The following is a 15,189-nucleotide window of genomic DNA, read 5'->3' as shown; positions in this document are numbered from 1 at the left end:
AAAGACATTCATATCACCTGTCCAAATAAAAAAGAGAACATCAATGAATCGCTTATAAAAACTAACATATTTAAAATGTGGCAATTTTAAAAGGAATTCTTCTTCCCACCAGTACATAACAAGGTTAGCAAATGCTGGTGCAACCTGTGCCCCCTTTGCCACCCCACTAATTTGCTGATATATCTTTTTGTTGAAAGTAAAAAAAAAATATTATTGAGAACCAATTCCAATAAAGAACACATGGTACTGGTATCAAAATCTAAATATTTATAATATTTGTTTAAATGTTGTCTTACAAATTCCAAACCTTCTTCTTGTTGGATCGTAACATATAAAGAGTAGACATCTATAACATACATAACAGTTTCTTGATTATTAAAAACATAATTTTTTAATTGATCCAGAAATACCCATGAGTCTTTTAAACAAAATTTACTGACTTGAACTAAAGGGTTCAAAACAGTGTCTAAAAATGGGAAATTTTTATGGTTTTGTTCCGTGGTGCTGAAACAATTGGCCTAAATGAAGGATTAACTACATCTTTATGAATCTTGGAAATACCCAAAAGAACTCCAAATTGTGGTTGTTCAACAGATGAAAATTCAAATAAATAAAGTGTGATGTATCCTTGATGCAACACATCCAAAAGTGTTAAAATCAATTTCTTGATAACTTTTCCTTACTATATCCTTTCTAACCTTCCTGTAATTATTTTGTTCTGAAAGCAGACTCTCTATTGCCTTATTATATTCAGCCATCTGCATGATTACTAACCCATTTCCTCTGTCTGTTTCAGGTAAATTTAAGTCCTCAGCTACTATAATTCTTCCCTTGTGTGTCATATGTGCCAAGATGATTCCTTCTTTTTGATTTTATGTTCCCCCACTTTGTCTCCACTGTCTGAAAGTCTTCAATCCCCTCTTCATCAATTGGTCCATTTGCTACCAAGTCACCAGAGATCATTAAGGCAGCCATTAAGGATAGTTTGGCATTTTCTTTTTAAGCCCTAACCTCTTTGTTCCTATCCTGTGACAACCAGTGGGTGGAGTGTGCAATGCACATCAGCACTGCATAGCCTCTCATTTCTGCAAAGGATTGATGTCAGTAGGACCAACCTTGACCATAAAAAGCAGGGACCAGATTGTTGTTACCCTTGTTTCCACCCAGGTAAATCAACCTGTGTGCATGTGTCCCTGAGCAGGTACACTACCTCCATTCTAGCATGGACAGTTGCCCATCCTTCCTGTATGCCAAACCTTACTGCCTGTGCTATCCAGCATCTGAACCACTAATCAAACTTCTATACTGCTTGTGCATGCTCATTTAGATGATTTCTTGAGGGAAGAGGTGGATGCATAAACCTACATGGTGATGGAAAAACTTGCTATCAGTGTCAAGACTATGTTAGAGATCAAGGTAGCTATGTCTCAAAATTCACAGCTGTCTGTGTTGATGCAAAACAAGTTTAACATAAATTAGAAAATGATGCCCACCATTACTTGTTGAATAAAATATTTCAAGAAAAGAAGCTATACAGTCAAAAAAGTATTTTGATAAAGTGAGAAAAAAGTCATTGTTCCACAATCTCTGCCTGAATAAATACATTAAAATATTCACATTGATAAATGAGTAAGAGAAAAAATACACAATACAAAGTATTTTTTGTACTGGCCAGGAATGACTAAATAGATTGAGAACATGGCTGCCAGATTTGAAGCATAGTGAGAAAAGATACCCAAAGGCAACAGAGCCAATGATTTGTCATGTTGCTACAGAAAGGTCATTGAAACTTTATTTTACACATTCATTCATTCATGGGGAATAACAAAAATCCTTATTAGTATTTATTGCTACAGTAAATATTTTGAGCTTGAGAGGTTGGGTATGGTTACTTCTGTGGTTGTTTTACATATAAAAGTTGCATTTGCGAGACAACATGGTATACCACAGAAGATCATAATTGACAACGGTCCTCAGTAAAGCCCCAAAACTTAGAATTTTTCTTCAGACAGATGGGATTTTATGCATGTCATTACAAGCCCATTACACCTACACATTAATGGATGAGTTGAAAAGACAGTCCAAATTACTAAGCTATTGATGACCAAGGCAATCACAGAAAGAAAGATCCATATCTGAGCATACTCCAATGCAGAATCACTCCAGCTGATAGTTTCAGATTAGCAGCACAACTCTTGATGAGACAATTTTGTTCCATTTTGCCAAATACAAATCAGCAGTTGATACCAGAAGTCCAGACTCTATGAAGGGAGGATGCAAGGAGAGACAGGCAAGGAAGAGGGATTCATTGTAGACCAGAATCAATGACTATTTTTGTCACAAGGAGCAAGAAATGGCAATAGAAGCAAACAGTTTTAATCCATCCATAAAAACAAAAATCCTTCCAGATATGTACACTGGATGGACAAATAAAGTATCTCCTTCCCCTTCCTCTTTGCTTGTACTTGGTTATTAATACTTGATAGGAAAGACAATCTCTAAAATAAGGTTCAAACATCTCCTTAGCCTCATACCTCTATTAACTTTCCCTCCCACATTGCTTGCTCCCCGTTCCTTTGTTCCTTTGCAGATTTCCTTCACTAAATTTCAGCCCCCTCTTGCTTATTTTCTGTACTCCTACTTGCACATAATCCCTATTTATAAAATATGTTTTCTCCATTTTTGCCCTGTCTTACTCCTTAAAATACATTGTGCATATGTATGAATCTAATATTCTTTATGCTTGTTACATTCAACTTAAAGACTTGAATCAAAAATCTTAGTCTCTCTTTATCTCTCATCCCCCACCCACTTCATCACAGTTCTTTTTTACACTGATTTATGACCTTCTGCTTAAGTTAGCTATATTAGCCTGAAATGTGTAACTTTAAAGTACTCCTTCAAATTAAGTAACCCTAAACTACTTTATCTATGGGGAGAATCAACTTATCCCACTTAACTCTTGCACTCTTTACCTCTCAAATAAATGTATTCAACTCTCTATTAATTGCGATCCATACCTTCTCCTTTAGTTGATACAAAATACATTTGATTAGTATATAAGACTAAAGGGACTAAAAGCATTTCCCTGCTTGTAGCTTAATATTCAAATCAATAATCAGGAGCCTCCAGCTTCTTAATTCTTGTATTATCTTCTGTTTAGTCTCTCCTCACATATCCCCAGCTGCCATTACATACTCCTTTTTAACTTGTAGATCTAAATACTTCTTAATACGGCCTCATACATATGGGTTTTGCCGAATCAATTGATGTGAGGGAGCATAGTTACCACTATAGTTTTTGTTTTATCTTTATCTTTTATGTCCCCAAAAGACTTGAAACTGCCTTAAAATGTTTTACAACTTCAAAATGCCCTTTTCTGGATTTAGCAAGTACAAAATAATACCATCTGTAAACAAAACTAACTTTCCTTGACTACCATACCAGTTATATCCTCGAATTTCTAAATGTTTTATTTTATTTGTCAATATCTGTAAATATAAACAAATAACAAAGGTGAAAGAGGACATCCTCATCGGCTTTCTCTGTTCAGAAACAGATCGTCAGGGAGAAACCATTGCACTTAAATTATTGTCTTGGATCCTACATATATCCTCTTTATTAACTCTTATTGAATCAGGAATGCAGATGTTACCATTGGCCCACTCAGAAAATTGCAGCTGAGCCTATTGACTGGTTTCATTGAATCCTGGCTTACCAACAATAATGGTGTTTTCTTACTCTCTTCTCCCTCTGTGAAGCTATATCAATCCATATCCTTTAATTTTTGGTGACATCTTTGCCATTCCCTTAGTTAAAATATCCATAATCACCTTATATATATATCTATTTTAAGGTCATACAGCAGTGGACCAAACAAGAGAACTCCACTATGGTAAACAAAGTCAACCTTCCAGATCTTTATCACTTTGTTCATTCTAACTTTCAGAGTAATATCATATGCTCCTGGAGATTTCCATGTTGACTGATTATATATCTGTTTTTATTTCATCTCATTTATCTTGGTCATTCATTGTTGGGCCTTGTCTTCCTATAACCTTGTCATAGCCCTTCTAGCCTGCCAATATACCACAACAGTTGTTCCCATCATAAATGCCCAGGCTGTTCTTAAAAGTATCTAAACTACTATTTATTTATTTTATTTTACATTTGTTTACTGGAAAGTCTGACTGGACAAAATGACCTTTTTCAGCAGAGACCCAGGGTGAAAAGCTCCACATTTGTAAATAACAGTAAGATACAAATACAATGTAGAGATAAAAATATTGATTCACTTTCAGATACAAGTAGAAAATGAAAATACAAGTAATACATTTCACTGATACAGTCATACAGTCTGGGTAGCATACAAAGAATAGCAGTACTGTGATTGTAGCTAGAAAACAATCAAGTTAAGTATACATATGCATAGTAGGGGTATACTATTCAAATACAAAAATGACAGGGCGTGTTCCTTTAGCTGCCTTAAGACATCTATTTCCTAACCAGGGTTTGTGCAAGAGCAAGTTCATGATTCTGGGAAGTGTGATTTGAGAAGTTTTTTTAAACTTGGAAGTGTTAGTAGTTGTTCTAATATTTAATGGCAGGGAATTCCAAGTTTTGGTTATGCAGCTGGAGTAAAGGGAAATTCCAACTGCATTGTTAGGTTTGGATATATTTAGGATGGATTTGTTACCGGAACATAATACCCTGTTATTGGAGTAGTGTATTAGTCGATTTTGAAGTACTGCTGTTTTTTCTGGCTGATTTAGTATTCAATGGGTGAAGGTGAGTTGATTATAAGCAAGTAGATTTGGTAGTTACAGCCAATATAGTTGTTTTAAAGCCAAACAATGATGGAATCTGAAATTTATTTCTGTGGCAAACTTTGTAATTTTATTATAGCAAGTTTTGAGTTTTGCTAGGTCAGATTTCTTAATGTTTGTAAGAATTTGTGAAGCGTATAGTAGCACAGAGATAAGATGGGTTCTTGCTATAGTGGCCTTTGAAGATTTACTTAGAAAGTGTTGATTTCTGTACAGGGTTCCTAGATTATGTGAACTTTTCTATGGTCTGTGATAAGTGTATGTCAAATTTTATATTATGGTTAATGACTACTCCAAGTAATCTTGTCTGGGAAACCAGAGAAATAATTGTATGATTTGATGATGAGCTAGTGAATGTTGTGAGGGCATCTGCAGCTCTAGTTAGATAGAAGAGCATGAGTTTTGTTTTGTTGGTTAAATATAAGTTGTGTATTGTTTAGCCAAGTTTCCACAGCACTGAATGAATGCTGGGTGATTTTCTGGAGTTTTTATATTGTTGGGGCAGCACAAATCAGGGTAGAATCATCTGCATATTGAACTACGGAGGCAAGTGGGATGGCAGTATGAAGACTGTTATTAAAGATAATAAAACGGAGAGGGCCCAGAATAGATTCCTGTGGAACTCCCAAGGTTACAGGCAGTAATGAAGAGGAATTTTGTTGCAATTTTACAGCTTGCTGGCATCCAGTTAGATATTATTGAAATCAAGTAAGTGCAGAATGGCTAGTTTAAGTTCTGAGAGTGTAGTTAAGAGTTTAGAATGAGAGACAGTATCAAAAGCTTTGGCTGGATAGAGAAAGATGGAGGAAACTAAATTGCCTTCATTGCAATGGTGGTTAATAATGCTAGTAAAGTTAACAAGGACAGTGGTAGTAATAAGATTAGGATGGAAACCGTACTGACTTTTAGATAGAAGATTGTTGGTTATTAGATAGTTTAAGATTTGTGAATGGATGCACCTCTCAAGTATTTTAGGTAATGGTGATAGTATAGCTGTTGGCTGGTAATCTGATGATTCTGTCGAGTTTCACCTTTGTGTAGAGGGATGATATATGATACTTTCCAAATTTTAGGGACTTGCTCTGAAGTGAATCAATTTATTAATATGGATACTGGACAGGATATTGCTTCTGCAGTGATTTTTAGATATTTGGCAGGTAGATAGTCAGCAGCAAGTGTGGTAGGTTTAAGCCTTTTGAAATAGTTAACCATGGTATTTATTGGGACAGGTTGGAAAGATAAGTTATTGGGATCTAGTGTGGGTACTATGATCACTATTATGATTGCATTAATGTAATTTGTTAGTCTATTCCATGCATTGGCTACTCTCTCAGAAAACCAATTAGTACACTTCTCATTCCTATAAAATCTTGTACAGAGGTTGTCCGGTAATTCTCTATTACTTTTTGATAACACCAAACATTCCCAGAAGTAATTGTTTCTAAATGTCCTATATTCCTGAATAAAGTGTACTCTTAAAATATCTACACGAGATACTGTACAAGTTCTGACATTTTAATCTTTCATAATAACTGTAATGTATAGTCATTTGTCTTGCTTAAGTCGTCGTACTAAACATTTTCTGCTCCAGAGTTGTTATCAGAAATACTTGCTTAATAGTAGTCTTTCTAAACACATATTCATTGTTCAAATATTTCTTACTTTCCTTTTAGCACTATGCAGTTGCTCTCTTCTTTTAACTTTTGTCATTGTCTATAAATAATTCTTATTACTTCTTTCTTATATCTTTTCTATATTATTTCTACCATGATTTTGAAGTCCGTTTTCATTTTACCCCCCACACGAGCTATTCTTTCTGAAGAAATGTCTATCTTCTGTAACACCTGTTGAACCATTTCTACTAACCATTCCTTAAATGTCTTTCTTTTTAACAGATAAATAGGAAAGTGCCAGTGTCTCCTTTTTATTTCATTACCCTGCATCTTTATCTTAGTTCTTATTAGTGAATGTCTGATATAGTTATTGGATGGGTCTGAAAACTTTCAGGTAAATACACATGCTCTTGTGAAATATAATTTCTATTTAGCCTGGTCCAGTTACTCTACCTTAGGGAAGTCTGAGTACCTGCTACCGAATTCACCTCTTACATACCAACAATTCTCATATACATCCTTGGAAATATACCCTTTTGTGACATTTGCCCTTTTAGGCCCCAGTACATCCCAGTATTGCAAATTAGGCTCTAATCATCACTCATAAATAACATTCCCTAATTGAACACTTATTATTTCTCCCAAATTCTTCAAGCACAATAGCAATTTTAGGTGGAATAATCCTCCATCCCTGCCAATAACCCCTTACTACCACAAATGTACATTTTTGTCCTTTTTTTCTTCTTCTATCACTGTTAGAGTCCCTCTCACAATCACTGTTATAGCTCGTTGTTTTCTTTGCTGCTGATATTCTGTTGAAATCCACCTTGAAATCCTTCTTTTGTCAAATTCACATGTTTATTTCTATCCACATGCATCTTCTGTTTCACTGCTATCTGTATCCTACACTTCTTAATATAGCTCAATACTTTTTATCTGTATCAGTATGACCATTTACATCCCATGTTAATACTGACAAAGGAGCCATTCTGATAAAAAGCAATTACTCCCACATATTATACATGACAGTTCTTTTGAATATACATATTACTTATTCCTGCTTACATATACACACTAATGACTAGCAGGCTGATCTTGTATATAGATGCTTCTATATGAACCTTTGCTTCATTTTCTCAGATGTTTTGCTCCAATAAAAATACTCAAGAAACTAAAACCAAGTATGTTTTCAAGAAGCAAGTAAGTAAGTAAATAAATAAATAAAACACAAAACTATATACACTTTCCAAAAGGAATTATACCCCTCCAAACAGAAACAATTGCCCCACATCTACAGAGGTACAAGTAAAACCTATTCTAAAGTTAAGGTTAATCATGCTAATGCTCATGTTAGAACCAGTGTTCCCACTTTTATCAGATTGTTGTCTGTTCTTATTTTACATTTATTCCCCACATGGCTGTGAAAAAAAAAAACTTGCATGCCTTCAGTGAATATTAACTTTTAGCCTTAAAAAAGTACAGTGGCTACTCTCAAATAAAAAAATACAAATCTAAATTGTACACATATTTACTGCTTTGAAGTACTAAAGCTGCTGATGAGGCATCTAGTTATATAACTATTAACTTGCAACAGTTTCAAATTTCATTTCTTATATTACTTTATTATGCTCAATTAACTGCTTGCAAATATCTCCTTAAACATGCATTACCTTGTTTATAGCTTACAGATTTCACTTAGAATGCATTGTTTCACTGACATGCTTGCTAGTATCCCTTAAAAAGTTAATTACGTTGCACGTTGTTGGTTTCACTCAAAACACATTGCTAAGACCCTTTACAATTAATTAAAATAAACCATAGGTAAAGGTCATCAGCTTTAATATAAAGCAATCTCTAGCACTTTGGTTTACAAAAAGCCTTCCAGGAGTAAAATGCAATAAAAATGACATCCTCTATATACACAGAAACCCCTCCCCAAAACATCAAATATGCAATTAAACAATTAATTAAATAATTAAATCAAAATATTTCCAGCAACATTCAGTATTTAGCCCACTAAGGGTCAGTGAAGAATACTTCAGAATAAATAAAGCTTCTTTATGTAGCAATTTTCTTTTTATGTAACAACTTCCTTGCTCATATTCTGTTTTTTTCCAAAACAGTTGCCTTCAAACCATCTGGATTACTATTATGAAAACAGTTAAAACATTGGGTTAAAGGGCTTTCAAGTTTACCAGATTTAAAATCTCTAACATGTTCTTGAAGTTGAGATTTGAAAGCCCTTTTAATTTCACCTATATAAAATAAACCGCAATCGCATTTTATCACATATACTACGCATTCTGTAGAACAACAATATTTCCCAACTGGTTTAAAATAATATTCCATTAATCCTATTAAATGTGTTGACTATATACCTACAACTTATACATCTAGTACAAGGAAAGGTACCTATATTTCTAACTTGAGAACTTAAATCATTAGGTTGTTTAAACTTACTGTGAAATACAATATCTTGGATATTGCATCTTCTCTTACAGAAGAACATAGGTGTTTTACTTATCACACCTTGTAAATCTTTATATTTCCACAAAAAGTCCCAATGATACAATATAATTTTTTTTTCTATTTTGGGACTTAAAATATTATAAGTAGTAACTACAAAAATCTATCCCCTTTATTTTTATGATGTTCATAATTTACCATATTCACCTGTTGTGTATTGCTATTATTAATCTTTACACAACTGACCTTTACAATTAATTGTCTGCAGCTAGTTGATTTGCAAATGCAAGAAATACCTACCATTTTTATGTTTACATCTTTTACTCTTGTTTTTCAAGTCTTTTTGCTTTAGGGCCCCTTGTCTATAACTTAAACTAAGAATGCTAATCCAGATATCTACCGCTATAAAACAAGGAAAGTATCTTTTAACTCTGTTTAATACGATCAATACACATTTACATCCCACCTATGTGGCCCAAGATCACAACATCATATTGACTTTAATTTGATTTTTATAGCCTTTCTTATCTTGTTATAGTGTAGATCCCAGTTAGATTACAACTAAGAAAAAGTACATTTTTACTTTAATAAGAAAACTCCCCCATCTCATATTTAAAAAAAACTTCTGACTCCAAACTATACAGAACTACTGTATAAAATAGTATGCAGTCATTATCAGGAACATTTATGCAAGTATTAATAAAAACACTACATTTACATTGTTGCTGGTCTTCTGACTGATCATCTCAGTCTCAGAACACCAGTCTGGTTCAAGTCCAGGGCACCCTTGATTCTTCTAGACAGCTCCTGGGATATTTTCTGTTGCTCAAACATTTCTGTTTGAAATAGTAGAAAAGTCTTCCCTGGAAATGTGTCTCCAAGGGCTTTCTTACTGTCAGAAGTTTGAGATACAGAGCTTCTTTCAGCATGCTGGCTCATTCTTTGTTGGCTAAAACTTTTTATTTACTACATAGCCAGATTTGCATCTAAAACCATATTTGATACTTTAGCCAAAATATTCAGAAGACAGCTTCATATAGTAACGTCAATCTCACACCTGCCTCTCACTATCCCCTGACTGCCAATATAAATGTGTGTCTCTTCTGTATGTATACAGAGAATAGTTTTCTACAAATACTCTGGTTCCCCAATTTTTAACACTTTTCTCTCTTTCCACACTTTTCTCAGGAACAGCTCTTTCTGCTGGTGTGATTTCATCTATATGCTGCTTTCTGATGGCCAGATTTGGGGCATACACACTATGCGCCCTGTCAATAAACAAATCTTGCTGTGGAACACTAGTCCATCTGCTTATTTGTGCTTGATTAAAATTAATGTATTCTATTCCTTTCGGTTTCTTTGATAAAGCAAAATAACTCAGGTTTTCTCTGCATGCAATGTCTTCTAATGCTGCCATTTTTCAAAACAGCTCTTCTCAAGAAGCTTCAAGTTCAGTCAGTCTTGCCTTCAGTTCATTGCCTGATTTCTGCAATTGTATTAGCTCACCTGAATAGGAACGTAAAGCTTTTTCTACTTTTTCCAGCCTTTTGTAATTTGACTTTATGTATTCCTCCAGTGTTTCACTTATTTTTATCACCTATTTGTATTTGATTTAGTTTTTTTTTTTTATCTAATTACTGGAAGCCACCTCATGTACTAAAGCTGAAACTTGAACTGATTTTTGCTGAACAGCTGCAACATTCTTTTCAGCCATAATTTTTTTCTTTTGCATTTCTGGGCAATTTTTACATAATTTCTCCAAACTTATTCTTTGCTGGCATCCAGGCAGTGTAATAACTATCCAGTAACTGAATTTTACCCAAACTGATAACTTTTACTGGCTTATTTAACGATTTCTAACACTGATAGAACTCTAATTAATGTGCTATTTGATCTACAATAAAGTCAATCATATTTAAGCATTACTCTATAAACTGCTATGCTATGTGTCCTGATATGCAGTTCATCTGTAAATGCCCCTGATGTATACACTGAATAAAAAGGGTAAGAGCTTATAGAGTATTTACACTGTACATGGAGTTTTACTTTAACACTCTAGTGTTATTACTATGTTTGTTTTTGCAGTCAGCACTTAAGTACTTGAACATGCATGAGTCAGTTACTTTAAAGCAGCAAACTATGCTCATGTTACTTACTTTACCAACAGAAGGTCCCAGTCCACCAGTTATCTCAATACCATGATGCTTCATGACATATTCTGTGATGTCCTTCCAATCATAGCCATCAGGCACAGCGACCGTTGTGACTGTAGGAAGCCTCAAATTCTAACAAAAGGAAAAAAAACAGGTTAAGAAACTGATTAGATGTGAGTATAAAAAATGATAGTTTTTCTTTGGTTGCCCTTTCTGCCCATGATAACAATTTCCTGTCCATTTCTGGTAATCACCCAGTCTATCACTACCCATTTTCACTTCTAGTTTTTATGCTTCAGAACTCTGTAATTATTTCTTGAGGCCAAGGAGGGTTTGTTATATTTTGGAAAGAAAACTTAGTACCTATAATTGTTGAAACTTTTTGAAAAAGTATTCCAAACAGCTAAGGAAAGCAGAAGGAGAAACATGAACAGCTCAGCTAACCATGTAACAACTTCTGTAAACAGGAAGTAGAACAGAGAGTAATCTAGTTTGGACAGCATCTAATTTTAAGAGCATTCCAGCTGAACATTTACTCTGATCCCCTGTCATTATCCAGTTGTATAGTTTACTTGTGAGTACACACGTTACCTATAACACAGTCATTATTTACTTCTATAATTTACTTGTGAGCACACAAGTTACTACAGGGTTATATCATCCAGAAATAATAAGAAGCAGCCCTTTGAATGCTTCATGCAGGGAGCATTACATTATTAGCACGATTACAGGGAGACATTTTCCTCGGGAAATAGTCCATACATCAGCATATATTTTAAGGCGTTCTGTGCATTTGGTAATCATTCTTCCTTCCTTCTTCTGTGCTGTACTGCTAAGTGCAGAGGTATATGTCAATCTATTCTCGCTAAATTTACAGATGAAAGGACACTGTTTCCTAAGATATGTGTTTATTCATAAGCTGCTGAAACAGGCCACAGTCATACAAAGGACATTAAAAGACTCTTAACTACCAAACCATTTCCCTATGAAGCAATTTGTTCTTCCATTGCTCGTAAATAAATACTCCCCTCAATGTTGTCCCGAATTAAAAACATGAAACCCTTAAATGCTGAACACTGCATTGGATGTCAGGCCAAAGCACTTTTATCATTATTTCTATTAAAGCTGTAAACATGCTGGTAAATTCCTTTGTTTAGAGAATTTTCAGTCTTACCAATGTAAAAAGTGGGACAGGAACTATAATTTGACAAACAGAACACTTTACTTATTTTACAGTTGTATAGACCTTTCTTCTCCATTTGTTTAAATGTTTGATAATTGCAGCCTCTCCCCCTATATTAGCATATCAGCACTGATTACAACTACATTTTTGTGTTAACTGCCACCACCCCATTATCTTGATTTTCTACTGGTCTTTCTAATATGTTCTTTATATTTCTCCTTCTTTTATAGATAAAACTAGGTCATCTGCCCAGCTGCAACCTGAGATATCCAACTCTCTTAAAATATATATAGCAGTTTTAATGTAGCTACTGAAAATGTATTACATGCGGTTGGAACATTTACTTTGGGACATCTAAAATATGATTACCATTGTCTTCACCTTCAGTCCTGCAGTTCTTTGAGTTCTTAACATATTCTAATCCAGCTCTAATAATAGGCCCATATCTATTACTTCTATTATCAACAACCTTTTGAATGTTTTCATCAACCACAATTACTACATATCCTCTTTCAAATCCAGTTCTTCCATAAATCAGTCCTCCCCTAAAGTAAGATGAGAAATTCTAATGAACTGGCTTTTTGGTAACCTGAGTTTTTGATTAAATAGATAGCAACTGTTGTAATGAAGACAATAATTGCTAAATGTGGCTTTTCGATACATCCATGTAGCTAATGTATCATTTAACCCCTTTGATACATTCACATCCAAATAGTGAATTTGATTTTGTTCGATAATATAAGTAAACTTAAAAGGCTAGTTGAATTCTGCAATGCCAAAACAAAGTAATTACACTGTTGCATATCCCCTTTCCATACAATGAATACATCATCTAGGTAGCAAAAATATGCTGCACAATAATTATACATTTCCATTCTAAGCAAGGTTTCCCTCTTCCACCGGCATAACGCAGCATTGGTGAAAATAGGGGCATGTACTGCCCACATAGCTATTCCTTTTAGCTGCTTAAAGCATTTGTCTTAAACAATTGTTGGTGAGAATTATTTACATGAATTCATATAACAATCTAACTTCCACATTGGTTAAAACCTGGTATTGTAAACTAATTTCATGGAACTAAGATAATCCTGTCTTATGGGAGATGAATGAAAATATATTTTTAACATATAAAGTGGCCAAATAATATCCTTCTCTTACATATACTCTCTTACATATACATTTCTTAATTGACTGATGAAGTCATAGGAATCTCTAAGAATATGCCTGTCTATGCAAACAAATTTTATTAAGTTTCCCATCCACAAATTTAGCCAATGGGGGGATTTTTAATGTCCCAATGAATTTTTGGGATCTCAAAAAAATTTAAAGTAACTCTATATTCTACCTTCAAATATTGCATCACTGTCAAAGGTGACAGTTCATTAAACAAAAGTTCATCCAAATATAGATTGACTTTATAACAGTCTATATATTTTTTGTTAATTGAAGCAGATTGGTATGTTGCAGTGTCTGCCAACACCTTCAAAATCCATTCCACATCATCAACCATGTCTGTCAATAGTAGTCCCCTAACTTTGTCTGGTTTCATACATCTAATGTCTTTATTGAACATGAGACTGTTGAAAATAGCCTTTTCCATTGTAGAAAGGTTGAGGTTGTAGTATCTACTTCTACTACATTGCTTAAAGAGAGATCTTAAGTCATTCTCACACTTCTTCCCAAAAGCACTATAACAGGATTGATAGGAGGATTAAAAGTACTTTTACATTGGAACATTTGATCCAAGTAATTCTTATTCTCCCATTCTCCACTAAGTATTTGTAAATTTAACTTCCTTGAAAATGATTTAAATCAAAGTGTATGCAATGTCCACTCTACCACAGGTGACAAACATGAACTCTTTTACAAATAAGTTGTGGTAGACAGAAACTAATGGAAAATTTAGAGAAGTTAAAAATATTGACATTGTAGTAGGAAGTGACACTAACAGTACATGAAACAGGTTCTATAACATTGATTAATTGCTCCAATTCTGTTTCACATTCCATACTTCCTGAAAGTGATTGGTTTGCTGCTTCTTCCATCCATAGTTGTTTCTGTTTCTTTTCTTGTAGTGGTAATATGTGCCATTCTCCTGTTTTTTCCCAAATTCCTGGTTGCTATCCACTGGGAGCACCTCAAAGTTGTTGGTCTAAAGGCACTGATTCCATTACATCATGTTCATCGTTGTGTGTTAACTCTTTAACAAATCCATCCTCTCCATGGTCTCCATTCTGTGTATATGTGTATGTTCTTTGTTCAGGTGGATATACCTTTTATTCTCATAGTCCTTGTCATGATGAACCAAATTTTTGTTCTGTCTAATTTTGAGCACAGCTATTTTGGAATCTATATTTGTAAAAAAATGTTGTTAAATTTATTCTTCACCTGGGGGAACAGCAAATCCTCTGTTACAGTAGTAACTGAAACTGTAATTTCTTGCCTTAATTTGTTCATAATCCTTTCATTCTCCTTGATTAGCAATCCAGTTAATTCTAACTGAGGTTTGTCAATAGCGTTAATAGTTTTACATTGATTGGCATGTTATCTTACAAGCCATTTGGAAACTTTCATAATCTTAGACCCTTAGGTACATGCTTATGCCGAATGCTTTCCTTCAAAAAGTAATTGTCCATTTTCAAAGTCTTTAATTTTAAAAGTTTAACTTCCAAATTGATCATCTTCTATTGAACACCAGGATTCCTGTGACTGACGTAGTTCACTTCACCCACACTGCCATTAGTGGTATCAGTTGGGTTGTCTGACCAATCAACATGTTCCACGGCAGCAGAGCTGACTGTTCCATGTTTGCCTGTTGATTGAATATACTGTGACCTTAACAAATTATCAGTCCCACTATAATCATTACCATCACTGCTATTGATCTGACTAAAAGGCAGTGCCTGTGATAACTGCTGTACTAGAAGTGTAAGATTTCCTACCAGCAT

General features: G+C 34.3%; 1 protein-coding gene across 1 annotated transcript in view; it reads right to left on the bottom strand.

Moving 5' to 3' along the window:
• AGXT (alanine--glyoxylate and serine--pyruvate aminotransferase) overlaps positions 1–15,189 on the bottom strand; it is a 292,507-nt gene that overhangs the window by 22,626 nt on the left and 254,692 nt on the right. The window contains exon 10 of the mRNA XM_044071050.1: positions 11,062–11,190. Coding sequence (XP_043926985.1) covers positions 11,062–11,190 — 129 coding nt within the window. The remainder of the gene's footprint in view (positions 1–11,061; positions 11,191–15,189) is intronic.

This window comes from Protopterus annectens, chromosome 5.part0 (genome assembly GCF_019279795.1).
Source record: "Protopterus annectens isolate FY-2018-M chromosome 5.part0, PAN1.0, whole genome shotgun sequence".
NCBI lineage: Eukaryota > Metazoa > Chordata > Ceratodontiformes > Protopteridae > Protopterus > Protopterus annectens.
Note: the sequence above shows the minus strand (reverse complement) of the source record. Positions and strands in the feature narration are given on the sequence as shown.